The sequence below is a fragment of the Ostrea edulis genome, chromosome 10 (genome assembly GCF_947568905.1).
Source record: "Ostrea edulis chromosome 10, xbOstEdul1.1, whole genome shotgun sequence".
Lineage (NCBI taxonomy): Eukaryota > Metazoa > Mollusca > Bivalvia > Ostreida > Ostreidae > Ostrea > Ostrea edulis.
The window spans coordinates 607,543-627,692 of NC_079173.1; the positions used below are offsets into that span (position 1 = coordinate 607,543).

General features: G+C 37.5%; 1 protein-coding gene across 1 annotated transcript; it reads right to left on the bottom strand.

The window, feature by feature from the left end:
* Positions 1–11,979: 11,979 nt before the first annotated feature.
* On the bottom strand, positions 11,980–16,053 carry LOC130051097 (uncharacterized protein K02A2.6-like). Its single transcript, XM_056152440.1, has one exon. The coding sequence runs from the start codon at positions 16,051–16,053 to the stop codon at positions 11,980–11,982; it is 4,074 nt and encodes a 1,357-aa protein (XP_056008415.1).
* Between the last annotated feature and the right edge of the window lie 4,097 nt (positions 16,054–20,150).

Consider the following 20,150-nt stretch of genomic DNA (forward strand, 5'->3'; position numbering starts at 1 on the left):
GAGTAAAATACTATTGGCAGGTACATCAGAAATAGTGACAACCTCCTCAAAGGTTACGTTTTCAAGTGAGAGAGTTGACGCCAGTGTTGCAGCTGCTGAATATCTTCAGTAGTATGATCCGGCATGCAGTCAATGGAGATATCTAATGGATCTTCAGGGCTGACTCTTGCGATATCAGATGCCACTTCAACATGGACATTTGTAAGTTGTGGATCGGGAAGTTCCTCTCCTCCTGAAGAATGTGGGTCATCTATTGCAGATTCGCCCCCATCTCTCTGTTTCTTTGAGGTCACAAGGTATAATCGAAGGGTAGTCATCTTTGATTCTACGTACAAGTCGTTTATAGACTTATCAGCAATGTCTCTTTGTAAGAAGTCAGCCACTGAGAAGTCAAAATCTTCGAATTGTCCCATTGGCGATTTTCCTTCTGGGAAAAAAAGGGGTTTAACTTCTTCCAGAATTTCGTTCTTCTTGTACAATTTTGGTAGATTCAGTTTTCTTGTACCACCACCTCTAGGCGTTCTAATTTGCTTACCCGCATGAATCCAGCCAACTTCCACCTTACGCATATTTTTGTTTGCACTCTTATTTCCAAATCTAGACATATGAGTTTTTTGTTTCTTTGCCTTTTGGGTAGAGGCCCCCTCGTCACTGGAACTGTTACTCTGAATTTCTTTCCCTTGTATACCCATTTTTTGACGCAGTGCTCTAAGAAGAGACGATTTTGGTTTTCTTTTTCTGTCCTTTGTTTCTTCTAGATATATTTTCAAACTGACCCGATCTCCAATTCTAGGTAAGAAATCTGCAAGATCCTTATCGTTCATCCTTCCAAAGATGGCCAGCGTTATCTACAAAACAATGTCATTGACGTTTGATTAAAAAAGAATTGATACATTAAATGCCTTATTCATTATTTTCAACTGTCCCAAAAATTCATAGATAGTTACGTTTAATGTTTGATTACAGCATGTTTTATCTTTTGGTTCGACAATATATTAACGTATTAGCTTGAATACCACACACACACACATAAACACACACACAGCTCTCTAGCTCTCTCTCTCTCTCTCTCTCTCTCTCTCTCTCTCTCTCTCTCTCTCTATTTCTCTCTCTACCACATCAATTTTTTTTTCAATTTTGTATACATAAGCCTTTCATTCAGTTTGAGTTAAAGAGGTTAAAAATAATTTTACCGAATGTTCAATGTTTAACTTAGTTTTAAAAAATTTCCGCTTGATGATACAGTACTAGTTATGACAGGCAGTGGTGTAACATACATGACAAACGCGATAAGTAATGTCCGAGCATGAACAATGTACGTACACTGTTTAAATGTAAAATAGGGTAACATTTGGGTTTCAAAAATATTAGAAATACATTTTTTCTTAATTATAGAAAACAGATAAATGGCCTTGATTGAAAAAGCCTAAAATATAGTTTACATTCTAAACGAGAGAGAGAGAGAGAGAGAGAGAGAGAGAGAGAGAGAGAGAGAGAGTTGAACACGCTAAAACAAAGAAAGATAAAGATAGATAATGTAATATAAACTAAACAACATTAATAACATTCCGTTTTAAGTCTTTTAAACTGTTAGTTATCAATGGCCTTACCTTATTTCGTTCCGTAGTCTCGACTCTTCTTTTGGCTTAATGTTAAAAATTTTAACGTTCAAATTAAAGAACAAATATTGCGTTTAAACGCAATAACTATAGCGTTTAATCGCAATAGTAATGCGTTAAATCGCAAAAATATTTGCGTTTAATCGCAATAATGGTTTTGCATTTAAACGCAACATTTTTTGCGATTAAACGCATATTTTTGCGATTTAACACAATGCTTTTGCGATCAAACGCTATAGTTATTGCGTTTAAACGAAATAGTTATTGCGTTTAAACGCAATCTTTTGCGTTTAAACGCAAAACCCATTGCGATTAAACGCAAAAGATTGCATTAAATCGCAATAATTATTGCGTTTAAACGCAAAAGAAATTTATCTTTCGGTTGAACTGGCCTCAATAACCTTCCGTAGAAAATTACGATTTGAATGACAATAATATATGATTTCTTAATTCATTTTTTTTTCAGCGGCGATATATATGAGCGAATGAGCTTTTGATAACGTGTTTAGGTCTTAGTATGAGCTTTTGATAACGTGTTTAGGTCTTAGAATGAGTTTTTGATAACGTGTTTAGGTCTCAGTATGAGCTTTTGATAACGTGTTTAGGTCTCAGTATGAGCTTTTGATGAGCTTTTGATAACGTGTTTAGGTTTTAGTATGAGCTTTTGATAACGTGTTTAGGTCTCAGTAGTATCATCACAACGGATGGATAGCGGGAATTAAAATACCGATCACACATGCAGCATATATGTATTCAGATAAATTTATGCATTGTTTTCACTTAAAAATTATTAGGATTCTAAAACAAGTAAATACATGTGCATGTAATGTCATGTGAGTTGCAAACGGGAAAAGCACGAGAGTTAGTGAATGTTGTCCTTGTGTTAAGACACGCCCACTTTGTTTATCATTATTCATGAAGGATGACTATGACGAAAACCGTTATAGGGCTTTAAAATCAATTGATATTTCGACATTCCTCGTGACAAAAAACAAAGGGAACTATCAAAACTATGGCCCCTATGTATAAAATCTTAAATTTTGTGCAGTAGAATTGCTTTTTATTGACCACAAAATAGTGGTCCAACTCTAAGTGCTGTTTCACCTCATCCTTTAAAAAGAATTGGAATGGTAGTAATCAAGAACAAGAGTTCCATGGGCCACATCGCTCACCCGAGTCACCCTGGCCATAGCTAAAGATTTTCCATATAAATCTGCATGTAAAACTTTTATCCCTATTGTGGCCCCAACCTACCACGGAGACCATGCTTTTTACAAACTTGAACCTGCACTATATAAGGAAGTCTTCATGTAATTGTAAACGTCTTTTGCCCGATGGTTCTTTAGAAGAAGATTTTAAAAGATTGTATCTATACATCAGTATGTAAAATTTTGACCCCCTAAGTATACGGAGGAATAACACACCAGAGAAATTTAAGGAGATATAACACACCAAAAAATTAAGAGGAATAACACACACAGAGATTTAAGGAGGAATAGCACACCAGAGAAATTTAAGGAGGAATAACACACCATAGAAATTTAAGGAGGAATAACACACAGAGAAATTTAAGGAGGAATAACACACCAGAGATATTTAAAGGTCAAGTGTAATAAAAATAGATTTGAAAATAAAGTTTATAATTCATTAAAACCCGTTTTGAAAAGTTTTGTGATGTGTTTATTATTTTTTTTTTAAATCCAGGTAAATGCGCAAAATACCTATTCCAAAATCGTTGTTTATAGAAACGAATGAAGGAATTATCGCCCTTTCTTATGACGTCATCTGAGACAATTGTAGTTGTTTACGCCTGTATATCATCGTTTTAATTTCTGTGAGAAATTGCCAGTTTTAGCAACACCGTGGATAGTGACGGTGAAATACCGTATATACACTTGAGTTTAGGGATTCAACCTTTTATATTTGTACCTGCACCTGTTTCGAAACCATCCAATAGTCTATGTTCGACAAATATCTCATAGGAATCTCAGTTAGAAATTATTTACCGAGCCAGTCCATAGAAAAGTGGGAATGATATAGGAAAAAATGTTCTATCAAAAGATAACCTTTGTATTTTACACAATCTAGGCTAATCAAAATCAGACTTCATAGATACTCGCCGTATACTCTATTGTAGCGATTGTGAGCGTATTTAACTAGATTGACTCTCACGTTTGTATTTTTTTTAATGGATTTACTGGTATGAGATTGATCAGATTCAGATTATAATGTGTTTAGCTAAATATATATTTAATTGAAAAATGCCTTTTTGAAAAAAGAACAACAAAAGACAAAAGAAAAAAACAACTTATTATGCACAACATTATTTGTAACCCAACCCCCCCCCCCCTTTTTTTGTTTTAAAAAAGAAAAACATCTACATGTAGATACAATATCATAACATGTAAATTAGGCTTATTAGTACATGTAATTTCTTCACAACACGCGTCAAATGCGAAATTGAAATATTACGGCACAAAGTTAACGAATTGTAGCATTTTGAGGTGTGAAATTTTTCCTTAATGATTCATGATATATTAATTAATGTAGCACTTAAAACCATATTAGGAAAAGGAAAAACTTGTACTTGTTTTCATAATGAACTTGAAGAAAAAGCTTTGGAAATTGGACTGACCTAATAAATAAGGTTTTATCAAAATGGGGTTTTTAAATTGAATTCATTTCCATTTTTACTATATTTTATTTTTTCAAAATATATATAGTGAAGAAATGAAATGATGAGTCCTTTATAAATATAGTATGAGTACGACAATATTTGAAAGATATTTCATTTAATAAAAGAAATAAAATCAATTTGAACTAGGTAATGGGTGGCATTAATTTTTATGTGCAATCGCAAACCCATTGAATACAATGTCGCATTAAAGCATTCAGTGGTGGATTGCATCCCCCCTTAATTTGGGTTGGCCTTTTTTATATAATTAAAATCCATCACTCCACTTGTTTTGTAGGATGTCCAGTTAATCATCACTTTGCACTTTGTTTATAGTCAAACAGGATGATGCGTCGGGGTTGATGGAAACCTTATCCTCGTTAATTAAAGTGTCACTCACTGATCCTCGTGGCTTGTCACAAATCTCAGTGTCTCTTTTCAGTTTCAGTGTCCAAATTCAGGGCCGTAAATTAACCTTCAATTTGGAGGAGGCAGGAAATTAGGCGGGGGTCTGGGGCCGCCCAGGCCCCCAGACGCTGAGCTCATTTTGTGCACACTGAACACGTTTCGTGCAAAATCCTTGATTCTAGGGCCTTCTAAGATGTTACTTGACTAACTCATTCTAAAAGAAAGATTTGGAATGCTTTTTAAGGGAGGTATCATGTTCTTAGTTATTGGAAACAATATAAATTCTAATGAACTTTAAATTTGAATTTTTTTTTGGCTCAAAAGTTGGAGGAGGCAGCTGCCTCCTCCGCCTCCATGTAATTTACGGCCCTGAAATTCTTCGAAATTTAGGGTCTTTTGGGAAAAGAAACATACTTAATCCCTGTCCCGATTTGACATTGCAGTTCAAAGCAGCGCATTGTACCATAAATACAGGACGTTTCTATGTAAACACTATAAAACCCTATCAATGCAATCGAAAGTTGTCTCAGATGACGTCATAAGCTACGAGCGATAACTCACGTCACGACACATTTATCGATCGCTCAGGTAAAAGTTTGAAAGCGCCGTGCACTTCACGCCAAGTGATTTTTATCAAAATTGCCATGGAGATTAATCCATAAGTGTACGACAGACATTTTTCTGTGTAAAAGTCAAGTTTTAGGAAAATCACCGTACTTGACCTTTAAGGAGGAATAACAAACTAGAGATGTTTAAAGGGTTTTTACCACGATTTTTATTGTTTGTAAATTTATATGAAAATGTGGTGTTTTGAATCGTGCTATTATTATTTTTTCGATATAAAGCGTGCTTTGGAGATTATTTTGTATCGAAAGTGCAAAAAGCCAGATATGCATATTCCCGTTAGAGATTTTCGCGCCATTAGTCTGTGACGTCATACGTGTCAATCGCAGTGAAGCGAGTAAGCATGAAAACATTTACTGTGAATTTACAGTAAGTGTGAACGACTCAGCTTCTCAAGTTCATTCGAGGTATCGGATAGTTGGTTTCAAAACAAATCTGTCAATGTTGACGCATCAAGGAAAGAACCATCACTGCGATTGGACCAATATTTAAAGGGGCGGGAATAAAAATAATTTTAGATGGTCACACGTGTCTTTACACTAGCGTGTCAATATATAAATATTGCATGTAGTTGAGGGTAACATTGAAAATTTTCACCCCGAGAAAACCATTGTCAACCGAGGCGTAGCCGAGGTTGACAATGGTTTCTCGAGGGGTGAAAATTTCAATGTTGCCCTCAACTACATGCAATATTTGTTTTATTATACTGAATGTTATGTAAACTGGAAAGCAGAAAAACTTACGTCTGTTGACATTTGATCAATCACTGTCATGCGATATTTCGTATTTCGATGCGGGTACTCGCGTTTATTACAAACGCTCAAACGACGTCGTCTAGCAATCTACGGCGAACCGTACGCGCATAAATTTGACGCATGTGATAATTTTTTATAATATCACCCGTTGTAAAGTACTGTTACCCGTTGCTAGATACTATCACCCTGGGGCGCGTGTTTTTTGTTCTCAGAGGGTAACAATATGTTTTTCAAATGCTTCTCGACCAATCAGGTTCGAGTATTTTACATGAAAGTATAATAATACATAATCTTTTAGCACGATGGAAGAGACTGCGAAAAGGGAAAACCAATACCAACTAAAAAATGACGTTGATTTTAAAATTACATGCCGAGGGTTTACTTTATGGTAAAATGAGTAAGAAATTAGGCGTCGCAAAGGCCACGTTATAAAATTGTCAATCATGGGAACTCTTCCACCGAAAATGTCGAAAACGAAGCTCACACCGGATGTACTTTTGTTAATCGAGTATGAAATTAATAAGTAATCAAGTGTATATTAATAGAGAAATCAGACAAAATTTATTAAGAAGAAATATTTGTACCCCTGACAATGTACCAAAGGTGTCTTTAATTTGTAGAACTGCGAAATTTTTTTAGGGAAATTACTTTCAAGAAACTGCAAAGAAACTCCAAGAGAAGCATATTTCGTCTGAACACAGGGACTCGTCACGAAATATTTGTCTTTTTAAAATTTGACATCGTCTATTCTATATTTACAAATAAATGTAAATATAGAATAGAGAGGGTCAATTCGTGACGAGCCCCTGTGGTCTGAACACGAACGAAGTGTTGAAAATTTCTTTGCTACTGATTTTATTGCAATTTAGGCCGAGTCAGTTATATATATATATATATATATAGAGAGAGAGAGAGAGAGAGAGAGAGAGAGAGAGAGAAAGAGAACCTCTAAACGCTTTGTTGAAATATTTCGACCGGATTGACGGTCTTCTTCAGTCGTGTTTTCGTGAAGAAGACCGGTAACACGGTAGATAATTTCAACAAAGTGTTTAGAGTTTTTTCTGTATTTTGCATCCAAAAAAGAGACTTTATATATATATATATATATATATATATATATATATATATATTGACGAAGCGAGTGTCGCGTTCGTACAACGGGTAATCGCAATCATGGACATACCATAGGAACTTGAAATTTTATCAATAAGTTAATAAAATGTACTTGATTGACCATAGCTCAAGGCTTGGTCAATCATTACATTTTATTAACTTTATTGATAAAATTTCAAACTCCTATGGACATACAGTTAGGGGTGGACCAGTGATATAGGTTCAAAGGTACACCAGTATCGCAACATTAACAATCGACCTTTGCTGTGGTTTATTATGACGTTATAGAATGCTAACGAAATGCTGAATTTCTTTAACAATGTGTTACATGTACAGGAGAGGGGTGGTTTGGGGAATTTAGTTTTTGCTAGAATTCACAGAACTTGCCGTTGTTCATTCAATTAACAGTATCTAGCGATGGTTACTTCCGAATTTCTTACGAAAATGTGGGTATATATAACAGTAAAAGACATCAAAGCATGCCATGTGTCGAAAATAAATGTTTTCTCGAAGTAGAATATCTATTTATCTTATTTCTTAATCTGACAAATTATTTTAGGGGCGAGATCAAATGTTCAATGTTAGAGAAAACTGAGTTCGCATAGTTCTCACCAAGACACCCCCCCCCCCAATACAAAACTAAATATAAAGTATGTTGAAACTAATCGATTAACAATTAAAACAAATGAAAGTGTACATTGAAACTATTAAACGTTTATTAAAATGTATTATTATTTTGTTTTAAAGTCAGTTGTCTTTTTTCCCCACTGACGTGTAATCGATGTCGGATGGCAGAAACCTACGAGTTTTTACCCCCTCTTCCCCCTAACTATTTGAATTTAGAAATTTTTCCGACATCGATCTTTTCCAATGCTTTACAAGATTTCGAAAATATCCTCTGAGAGATTTATTTTAAAATAACGATATGGAAACTGCGAATGTGAAAGAGACACCAAAACAAAAGCATTGTTATTAAACGGACAAAATCGCCTATAGAAACATGTACTGAAATTTCTGATCACTTAAAACTGACAAGTATCTACAGGAATTTAAGGGAGTAACCTTTCAAGTTTTATTGGGATATAGAGGCAACTGCGGATCCTGCCTTTTCCCGCAGCATTTTCGATCCCGTCTTTTTCTTTTCTTTTCAATGTTCAACACTATTTGAATTCTGGGATATTGCTATCCTGCCTTTTCTTTACATATCCGAGCTCGCCTTTTTCACCCTGTATTCCCCCTCCCATACCTATTGATACTGCTATGGATTATAAGTATAACACGGTTATTCCTGTTTAAAAGATGAAATTTATAAGGTATCTGATAAAAGTTATATCTTCTAAAGTTTACGAGATATCTTGTATCTTTTATTAGACATTTTATATTTTTTCTTTATAAGATATCCCATCACTTTTATACATGCAGATATCTAGTATATATAAGATAAACTTTACAAGACATTTTATTAACGTAATCTCAAATCTCCGTTGTCAAATCAAAACCGATATTGAATTTCACGCTACGTACGGTGCAATTTACACTGAAATCAAATATTGAAACTTACACTTGTTAGGCACGAGATTATTAGTTACACAGTTAGTTAGTGACCTGATACGGAAAAATACATGATGTGAAAAGAAAACCCGTATCGGTACACGGGTTTTCTTTTCACACCATGTATTTTTCCGTATCAGGTCACTAACTAACTGTGTAACGAATTTATCACGTCGAAGACCTCTAACTGTATATGTAGGGGTCTATATCATACAACTTAGTCAAATGTCTTTACTTTTGACACGGCTGCAAGTCGAACCCGACGATAAATAAAATTACTCGCCCAATACGGATTTTACTCGCATGATACGGTTTTTTTCACGGCGTCATGTGACCAAGATCTGACCAATTAGATTTCAACAATTTTGTCTGAGGCGTGATAAAATATAATGTCAAATACTTAGGACCGCCTACCTTTAATTTAACCGACCTATCAAAAGCGGTCTTTAAAATCACTCGGGGACTTTCCAATGAACTATCTGAAGCACGTCTTGTACTTGCCGATATGTCTCGTTCACACTTACTGTAAATCCACAGTAAACAAGTTGTGAACAGCACATACAGCAGGCTATTGATACAAAATGGAGAGATTCAACAGTTACAAGTCCCATTATATTGTGTTGTACAGTATACAGCTGTGATAATCAGCACAAAAAGAAAAGTTTCTTTACTTTTACCAATGAGGCAAGTTGGAGAAATTTTGTGAGCTTAGAACTAAATTTAGAAATACTTCAAACCAACGGAAAACCATCTTCAATGACGAACTTACATATTGCATTCTAACCCATTTAATTCCTGATATCGACATTTCTGTTTACAAATTAATAGGCTCGTTGTCCTTCAGACTGGACATAATCAGAGACTGCCTTCAGTTTGAGAACTCTTATAGCCTACCAGGTATTGTGGTAATCATTGAAGTCGCCGCGGGTCTGGCACCCACAGAAATTTCTGTGTAGCATACACTTTTTATATATATGTAAAGTTCTTTCATTTCTTTGATTCCATATTCAACGATTTACCCCCCCCCCCCCCCATTTACGAAATGACTACACGGTCTATCAGACTATCCCTACCCCCCTCCCCCGACTAAAATAGTAAGAAAATGATAAAGTCGAAAAAATGCCAGTTAATAATCGTCAAAAATGCTGAAATACGGCGGCTTTATTTTAAAAAATGACTGTGCGTGCCAACATAGTGAGAAAATTAAAATTGCAACAATATAATGAATGACAGACCGCCACCCCCCCCCCCCATTATTTTTTTAAAGTAATGAGAGGGACGATTATAAGGTAGAGGTTACGACTATAGGCCAATCCGAAAACATGAGTTATCTTTCCTTGATCCGGGACGTAGTACGCTTGCGTAAGAGTAGTGTAAGACTTCCGGGTAGTATATTCGAGAAGCGTCATTATCAACATTGCAGAAGGCCACAAATATATTGCCGTATAATTTTACAGTAATCACGCCAATATGTTAACGTTAATAAAAAAAAATCCCAATGCATAAGTTTACTTCATACACGTGAAAATAACCAACTTTGCATGTAGAAATAATAGAAAATTAATGTTGTAAGTAGAGGATGACCCCCCCCCCCTTTCCAATAGAATGTTCTATCGTTAAAGTGATGCAATTTCCTACAGCGGGCCTGTCATGAGGCGCAGTTAGATTATTCTAACTACCCTTCCCCCTCCCACTTTCCAGGATTTCACGTGTTTTATGACTGAAATTAGTATATATTATATATTGCATACATTTCCTCAGGATCTTTAGCCCGTGTTTCAATACAATCAGATTTATAGTAAAATATCAGAGGTTACTTGTTCAATATCAATGTAGTACATTCAGCGATAAAAGTTCTGTTACGATGTACGTTTAGGTATGTCGGACTGACACCTCTGGATTTTGAAAAAGTCCATCTCTTTGATTGGCGAGTATAAAATTTATCCCAGCCTGTACTTGTAAGTGAGAGGCCACTGACAGATTTCCAGCTGTCTGCCCACAAATTTTATACAGTTTCAAATACAAGTATAACCATAAATGCTTCGTCGTCAGAAACCATCTTTAAACTGACATTTACACATACAATTGTTTTGAAAATAAAATAACTTATACTAGTAATTGAACGCCCTGAATTTATAGTTGGCAAGAGTGTGCACCTGTAAATACAGCCATTTGGGGTAAAATATTTGAAGTTTTACTCAAATTATTTTGTAAATTTGTGGCGAAAAGGGGGATCTAAATCTGTCATTGCAATTTCTGTTATGACACGATACGTGCCTATATATAATCACTTACATTTCAAGGGGGCTAAAACGAATAAAAGAGGGAAGATAGAGAGACGTCAAAAGCATTCTATTGGGGGTTAAACTTACCTCCCCCCAAACAGTACATTTGAGAATATGGCAACACCCCCCCACCCCTCGGATCACACAGGTCTATGAAAAATAATTTATATCAATCGAGCAATATTGAATAAAATTAATTTTTAAAAAAATATTTAATTACCTATTTTTCTGCATTTTAAACATATCAGTTGATATTTTAAAACAATTCCAGCCTCATGCTGCAGTGTACAAATGATTTGCACACAGAATGAGCATGTCCAGGTACTTTGGAGAAAGTTACCCAAACATTGCAATCTGGTTTATTTTTGAAAGAATCGATTGGTAGTGGTGGAATAATTTTAGCCCTGATAAAACAATGAGAGTGTTGATTTCCTAATTTAATTGATTTTTTTTTTTTGGAAAAAGGGGGGGGGGCATGTTATGCAAGATCTTTGCACGTGTCGATCCTCGTAAAAACTCGAGCTTTGAGTTGATGAGATGCCATCATCTCTTGAGAATCAGAAATTCTGTTCTGATTCCATACAAAATAATTATGTCAGTCGTTATTGGAAACATACGTAAACAAATGAATGTCTGCGTTTTTAGCCACCCCTGTCGTGTTCGTCAAGCAGACGCCATAATAACCGGAACTCAAACTCCTTTATTCTACTTTTAGAACCAACAACATAAACAATATAAATCCGGATAACAGTCGACTGACTGTCGAATACACAATACATGACATCCTCTCTTTTCAAATTCAAAGAAATCAAGTAAACTCAATACAAGTAATGAAAAAGTTCTGAATCAATAAGTCACTTAACACATACAAGAAAGCTGCAAATGAACTACATGACATTTAAGAATGTCCATGACAATTATGCCCGTTTCACAAGAAATGATAATTCACATTAAACTGTCTGCATAACATAGTCTGCGTATTTGCCAGGAGCTTTGATAGTACGTCCCGATCGCGTTTTGTTCAGTTCTTGCGGTGGAGTTGGAAACGATAGAGTTTGTTTTGGACGGGTACATCGAGCTTGTTCGGTTTTGCGGTCACAGTTCGGATGTTCACTAGCATTGTCGCTGTTCGGACGAGTAGTTCCTGGAATCTGTTGAGAAACACTGTCGGGAAGCTGAAAGTCAAATCCTTCGACTTCGGATGTTTCTTTAATCGATTTTGTTTGTTTCATACTGCTTCGGTTGCGACGGTATTGCTTTCCTTCACATGACACGATAAACGATTTCGGTTGGTGATGTTTTGACTCGATGTTGGCATGTTTCCACGAATTTTGTACTTTCAACATTACACGGTCTCCTGCTTGCAGATCTGGTAGGTTCTTGGTTGCATTCCTGTCGTGAAATCTTTTAAAGTTTAGCTGTCTAGATTTCAATTTCTCATTAGTGTCATTGTTCATGGAACGCAAAAGTTTTGCCGTTGTCGGTAATTTTGTTTTCAGACGACGTCCTAGAAACATCTGTGCTGGTGATTTTCCTAGTCCTTGAATTTCCGTGTTACGGTAATCCATTAGTGCTATGTACGGATCTTTGTTTTTCTTGAGAATCCGTTTGACGGTTTGTACCATCCTCTCCGCTTGTCCATTTGATTTTGGATACAACGGACTTGATGTGGTGTGGGTGAATCCATATTCCTTTGTGAAATCCTTGAACTCCTTGCTTGTATACTGCGGACCATTGTCGGATACTAGTTCATCCGGGATTCCATATTTTGAATACATGCTTTTGAGCGAGTTCACAACTTGACATGATGACAAGTCCTTTAGAATCTTGATCTCCGGCCACTTAGAGTAGTAATCGACCGCAATTATGTAATGATTTTGCTGGTATGCAAATATGTCGGACGCGATCTTGGACCATGGACGGTCCGGCAACTCTGTACATATCATTGGTTCCTTAGGATTTGAATTCTGTACTTCTGCACAAATATGACACTTTGAAACTTTGTCCTCAATCTGTGCTGCCATACCTGGCCAGTACATACACTCTCGCGCTCGGCTCTTGCATTTCACTATTCCGAGATGTGATTCATGCACTAAGTCCAACATTTTCTGTTGCATCGACTTCGGAATCAAGAGTTTACTGCCTTTGAACAGTAGTCCATCCGCATGTGATATCTCATCACGAAATGACCAATACGGAATAAGAGTCGATTGCAAGTTTTGCTTGGCTTCAGGCCAACCTGACAATACTGTGTGTAGAAGCTGTTGCAAAGTAGAATCACGTAGTGTTTCTTGTTGAAATTCGGTATAGCGGTCTTTCGACATTGGTAGATGTTGGTTAAGCGTGATGCTATTGACATCAACTTCGGGTACCAGTTCTTCTGTAGTTTCATCTAGGTAGTGGCGACTCAAAGCATCAGCGATAAACATGAGTTTCCCATGTTTGTATTCTATCTTTAAGTCATATTTCTGGACTGCAAGAAGTAGTCTTTGTAAACGCATAGGAGCTGCTAAGAGCGGTTTACGAAATATTGACTCCAATGGTTTATGATCTGATTCCACAGTTATCTGTCTTCCATAGATGTAATGGTGAAACTTATGACATCCAAATACCACTGCTAAGGTTTCCTTCTCTATTTGTGCGTAGTTCCTTTGGGCCGCTGTGAGTGCTCTTGAGGCGTACGCGATGGGTCTACCCTGCTGTAAGATAGTAGCACCAAGTCCTTTAGAACTAGCGTCCACAGAGAGCGTCAATGGTTGTTTTGGGTCATAGTATGCCAAAACTGGAGCTTCTATAATCATTGCCTTAATGGTTTTGAAACTGACTTCCTGTTCCTTGTTCCAGTTCCATTCAGATCCTGCTGCTGTTTCAGTCAACTTCCGTAGTGGAGCACTGACATCTGATAGTCTCGGAAGAAATTTTCCAAGGTACTGAACAAGTCCTAAGAATGTTAATAGTTCCTGTCGATTTTCTGGTTTCTGCATCATGGAGATGGCACGGACTTTTTCTGGATCCGGTTTTACTCCTTTCTGGGTGAGTACTTGTCCTACATACTTCACTTCAGTTTTTCGTACCTCACACTTTTGTTTGCTGAGTTTCAGGTTGTACTCTTTAGCGCGTTGCAACACTCTGCGTAAACGCTGATCGTGCTCTTCAATCGAAGATCCCCATACTAAAATATCATCAATGATGACTTCCGCACCGGAAATATCTTCCAGCATTTGTGACATGATTTTCTGGAATACCTCGGACGCTGACTTAATACCAAAGGGCATCCGCTTAAATCGGAAACGTCCAAATGGTGAGTTGAATGTACAAAGTCTGGAACTTTGCTCATCTAGTTGGATTTGCCAAAAACCACTTACGGCATCCAGCTTTGTGAAGTACTTTGCTTGAGACATGTTCTCGATCACATCCTCAACGGTTTTCAACGGGAAGTGTTCACGCTGTATGGCATTGTTTAGATCTCGAGGGTCAATACAGATTCGAATTTTGGATCCTTTGTTCACAACTGTCATGCTGTTTACCCATGGTGTAGGTTCTGTTTGACGTTCGATAACTCCCAGTTCTTCCATTCTCTGGAGTTCTTCGTACACTTTGTCCTTCAGCGAAATCGGTACCTTGCGAGGTGGGTGTATAGTAGGCGTAACCGATGGATCTAACTTAATGGAATACTTCCCGGGTAGGCATCCCAATCCTTCAAATAGTTCTGCATATTGAGGTTCACTCAAAATGTCACTTCCTGTGGTCTGAAGGTTGTCCTTGACGATTTCAGTTTTCGACGAAATAGCGTTCATCGGTCTCACCAAGTCCAGTTTGTGACAAGCATCTGCTCCCAAGATGTTTGGCGCATTTCTGTCGACTATGTAGAATTTCATAGAATGAGTTTGACCATTGCATTTCAGTGGAATGGTGAGCATACCATCAGCTGTGATTTTGTGTCCTGAATATGATTTCAGTAACGCCTCCGCTTTCTCCAGTGCTGTTGTGATTTTAAGCCTTCGATAAGTGTCTCTGGTAATCACGTTACACTTTGCACCTGTGTCCATGAGAAACTGTACATCTGTGTCTCCTACTCTCAATGACGTAGTCCAATTTTCTATCGTGTTGATATCAGCATCAATCATTCCCATGAAAAAATAATTTCCATCATCTAAGTCATTGTCATCAGAATCAGTTTCTTGAATCATATTCACTGGACGATTCTTTTGTCTCCTTGATTGCTTTCCATAATATTTCCCACGCGAATTTCCTCTGAAAGCACCTGGTTCACTTCGCTTTGTTTTCACACTAGATTCACATACTCGCGCAAAATGGTTTCTCTTACCACAACTAGAACATGTTTTCCCAATTGCGACACACCTTTCTCCGGCTTCGTGTTTCCTATTTCCACACTGTCTGCATTTCGGAAAATCTGACTGCTTTCCTTTGTAGTTTGTTGTGATACGGTTCACTTCGTTTCCTACGAGGTCGCCTTTACTGTCCTCACTCATAGTTTTCAGTTGAGCTCTAGAGAGTTCATATAAATTCGCTATGTCTATTGCTTGATTTAATGACAAATCACTTCCGGTAGTAATCAGTTTTTCTCTAATTTTCGCTGAACGCACTCCGAACACTATCCTATCTCTCAGCATTTCTTCTGAATTAGCGTAACCACAGTCCTTAACTAGAACTTTCAATGCTGTTAAGAATTCCTCACATGTTTCATTTTCTTGCTGTGTCCTACAGTTGAATTTGTAGCGTGAGAATATTTTGTTACTTTTCGGTTGAAAGTAGGCCTGGAATTTTGTGTAGTACGTTTCTAATTTCTTTCGTTCCTCATTAGTAATGTGCCAAGTGCTGTAGATATCCCTACCTTTTTCGCCAACCCAGATCATGAGGTAACTGCATTTTTCTTCCTCTGTTTTATCTTTCAGTGGTCCATTGAACATAAATTCCGTGTGTGCTTTGAATTTTTTCCATGTTCCCGGCAGGTCACCACTTTCCCAGTCCACCTTTGGCGTCGCACCAGTAAGAGACTCCATCTGTTTTCTTTGAGTGTTTATGTCAAAGAATATTCACGAAATAACTTTCGATGGCTTATCGTAGACGTGATTTTTTTCACATTCTGACACCATGTCGTGTTCGTCAAGCAGACGCCATAATAACCGGAACTCAAACTCCTTTATTCTACTTTTAGAACCAACAACATAAACAATATAAATCCGGATAACAGTCGACTGACTGTCGAATACACAATACATGACAACCCCCACCCCCACTCCGAAAAATCACAGCCGACTCGATCAAGAAATTCGTTTTTGTTTCCATTAACATTTTCTTACTATCTCGTACAAATGATTTCAACTGTTTACGATTTTGAACAACACCCATACTAATAGATAACTCTTATAATATATGCGCAGTCTGAGTGTGTTACTACCCGGAAGTTGTCATATTCACACTAAATGTAAGAATACAAAGAGAGATAACTCACGTTTTCGGAAAGGCCTATTGGCCCCATCTCCCTCCTCTCTTTCCCGCCCTCTTAAACACACACTGCACGGTTTAAGAAGTCGATAGATTTTCATCAGATTGGTAATTGTAAAAGCCGGTTGCCTCCCCCTTCCCCTTTGAAAAATAAAATTATAAATTAAATCAATATCGGTAAATCGACTGTTTCCTTCGACACATTGTAGGTCAATGCATCAATTTAATTAAAAGCAAATCTTTTCTACCTTCTCCAGTGTAACGGTTAGAGAAGAATTGATTTTAATTAGATCAGCATTGGCTAATCATGCGTGGATCTAAAGGGGGGTCGGGGGGTCCGGACCCCCCCCCCCCCTCCCCCTGGAAGTTGCAAAGATAAAAAAAATTTACAATATAACGATTTATAAGAAAAATGAGTTATATCACGGGTTCGATTTTGTGAAAAGGTTCCCCCCCCCCTGGAAAAAAATTCTGGATCCGCGCCTGCTAACACTCTACATATACAGACGTCTAATGCTTTAAAAATAACATGATCTACAGAGGAACATAGTTAAAATGTTTGCAAACGAAATGTGTCATTCAGATATTTACCAAAAGTTTCCCTTCTGTGAGCGGGCAGGGGCGTAGCTAGGACTGTTTCAATGTGTAGGCACGTGTGGTGAAACTAAAGAAACTAAACCGAGACGCGATGCGCTGCAGGGTTAGGTACAGGAGGGGGTGGCCCCTTCTCGCTGGGGGTGGGTCGCGGGGTAATCCTCGATTGATTAAATATTGTTTGACGTCCCTCTCGAGAATATTTCACTAATATGGAGACGTCACCACTGCCGGTGAAGAGCTGCAAAATTTAGGCCTATGCTCGGCGCTTATGGCCATTGAGCAGGGAGGGATCTTTATCTTGCCATACCTACTGTGACACGGGACCTGGTTTTTGCGGTCTCATCCAAAGGACCGCCCCATTTAGTCACCTCTTACGACAAGCAAGGGATATTGATGACCTTTTCTAACCCGGATCCCCATGGGATACCACGAGAAAATTTTTGAAATATTAGGACTCGTTTGCACTACTCTGAGCATCAAAATGATTGCAATAGACATTAAATATTGCACAACTTTTGGAAATTTTAAACTGTTAAGTTCGAGAGCGAGTCATTGTGATCACTAAAGTTTAAAAAAATATATATAAAGATTATGTAGAATACGTTATAAAAAGAAAAGGTCCGACAGAATAATTTTATATCCGATTTTAAATACTAGAAATATATATGTTTATTTTGCAGACATTTATGGCCAAAAATGTGTTTTGAAAATAAAGGGAAAAAAATGTGTAGGCACGTGCCTACTTGAGCCTAACGAAGCTACACCCCTGGCGGGATCTCCGTCCGAGTGGTCAATGTCGATGTAGTATTAGGCTAATATAAATGTTTGCTGAGGGAATTTCTTTAAGATTTGGTTCAGCGGCAGGTTCAAATATGTATGGCGGAATCTTAAATACTAATGGGATGTCATCGATGTCGGAACATTAATTATCCATTCTGTATAATTTATGACTTTCAATAGAATCTATTCACACACATATACATAGCTGACACGTATGGCGTCATGACGTATCACGTGACTAGATAGCTCATTAGTGATGATTTGAGAAGCGCAAGCTTTGAATATATGCAGATAAAATGCATGCTTGTATCAATTATTGGGAGTAACGAAACAATATAACAGCAGAAACGTGCTTTATTAAGGTTACTCCTTCTGATTTTAATTACATTAAAAATCGTGGTAAAAATCCTTTAATGTAGAACAACAGACCAGAGAAGTTTAAGGAGGAATAACACACAGAGAAGTTTAAGGAGGAATAACACACAGAGAAATTTAAGGAAGAATAACACACCAGAGAAGTTTAAGGAGGAATAACACGCTAGAGCAACTACATGTATTTGAAAACATCGTTTACATACAAACTGGCCCTGTCTGTTGACTCCTTCTTCTCCACTCCTCCTCGTTCTTCTTCTTTTATGGTCCAGCTATAACCACAAAAGGTTATCTAGACTTTTTATGTAAGGCATTCTAATCTTCTATCGACTTTTACTTGTTCTGTTGTATATTTAAAAAAAGAAAAACATTTATTATGATCACAGTATTTATCATTGTTTTGGTTAGTAGTGGTGTTGTTAATATTGAAAGAGTTATATTTGTTGTTGGTGGTGACGGCGCCATTGTTGTCTATACGATTGTTTTTCGTTCAGTCAGAGAGAGAGAGAGAGAGAGAGAGAGAGAGAGAGAGAGAGAGAGAGAGAGATGTCCGACAATAAACCATTTTGCCTTTTGCTGTAGGGTCATTCTGCTGATCACGTGGTTGTTAGGTCTTGTTCACCGCAGATTTGTTAGTGACATCAGATTGTATTAGATTACAGTAGTATAAGGCGACTAGATAGGGAGTTCAACTGAGTGCAGTTTTGAGTGCGGGCCGATAGGGAGTTCAACTGAGTGCAGTTTTGAGTGTACTTTGGAGTGCGGGGTTTTATAGAGGGGGTCAAGCAGTTGGCCAGGTGGCCGGGGCCACCTGGCGCGGTCAAGCTGGGCCGGTGGGGAGAGGTGGTGCTGTGTAGCAGGCGAGGTGTTGGGGGAATAGCGTGTGAGCGTTTTGTATTCCTGGTGTATTCCTTTATGTGAAATTTTCAAATAAAAAGAATTAAAGAACAATTAAAAGTTTACACATTTATTCAATGAACAATTAAAAGTTTACACAAACACATTTATCAAATGAACAATTTACACATAATTTACGGACCTCGTCTAACAGCTGACAGAAAATAGATAGGCGTCAGGTTTCATTTCTCGGAAACGCGGATATTTTGTAAACAATGAGCTCAGATATTCCGAGGGATGTTTTCAAGGAGGTCCGCTCTCTCTCGTTATATAACGATGCTCTCGCCAGTTCGTTTCACTGGTGACCCAGTAACGTTTAGAAGATTGAAAATTAGAACATGCCAGGTTTCGTTTTCATTTCGCGGAAACGCGGGTATTTTGTAAACAATGAGCTCAGCTACGGAATTCGGTTAACATGCACAGAGTTTATGGATATGTTCACTATATTGTGTGGTTTAAGTCAGATCTTTCTGCATTAGGCATTTGTATTGAATCTTATGTGATTGATTTTTTTTTATTTTTGTTTTTATTTTTTACTCGGGAATGATTCACTCATAAGGCGACGTCATTACTGCCCGTGAAGGACTGCAAAATCTAGGCCTATGCTCGGCGCTTACGGCCTTTGAGCAGGGAGGGATCTTTATCTTCCCACACCTGGTGTGACACGGAACCTCGGTTTTTGCGATCTCATCCGAAAGAACACCCCATATTTAGACGCCTCTGACGACAAGCAAGGGGTACTGAGGACCTATTCTAACCCGGATCGCATATAGTTTTACGCTATATATTTAAAAATAATTCATTTTTACTCTAAAAGTACTTTGGACATCAACACTATTATGGCTATAGCAGAACAGTTTTATAGTATATAAAAACAACTATGATATCTGTGCACTTCGCACCTTATGAGATCACAACGAAAAAGTACGTCACGACGTACATCTTACAATTCATGTCTATATGTTGTCGTTATATTGATAGGCGTTATCAAGTAAAGTTGCCGTCT

What these genes read in the sequence shown, in the direction of transcription:
- LOC130051097 (XM_056152440.1), bottom strand. Translation starts at nt 16,053, where the DNA reads ATGGAGTCTCTTACTGGTGCGACGCCAAAGGTGGACTGGGAAAGTGGT.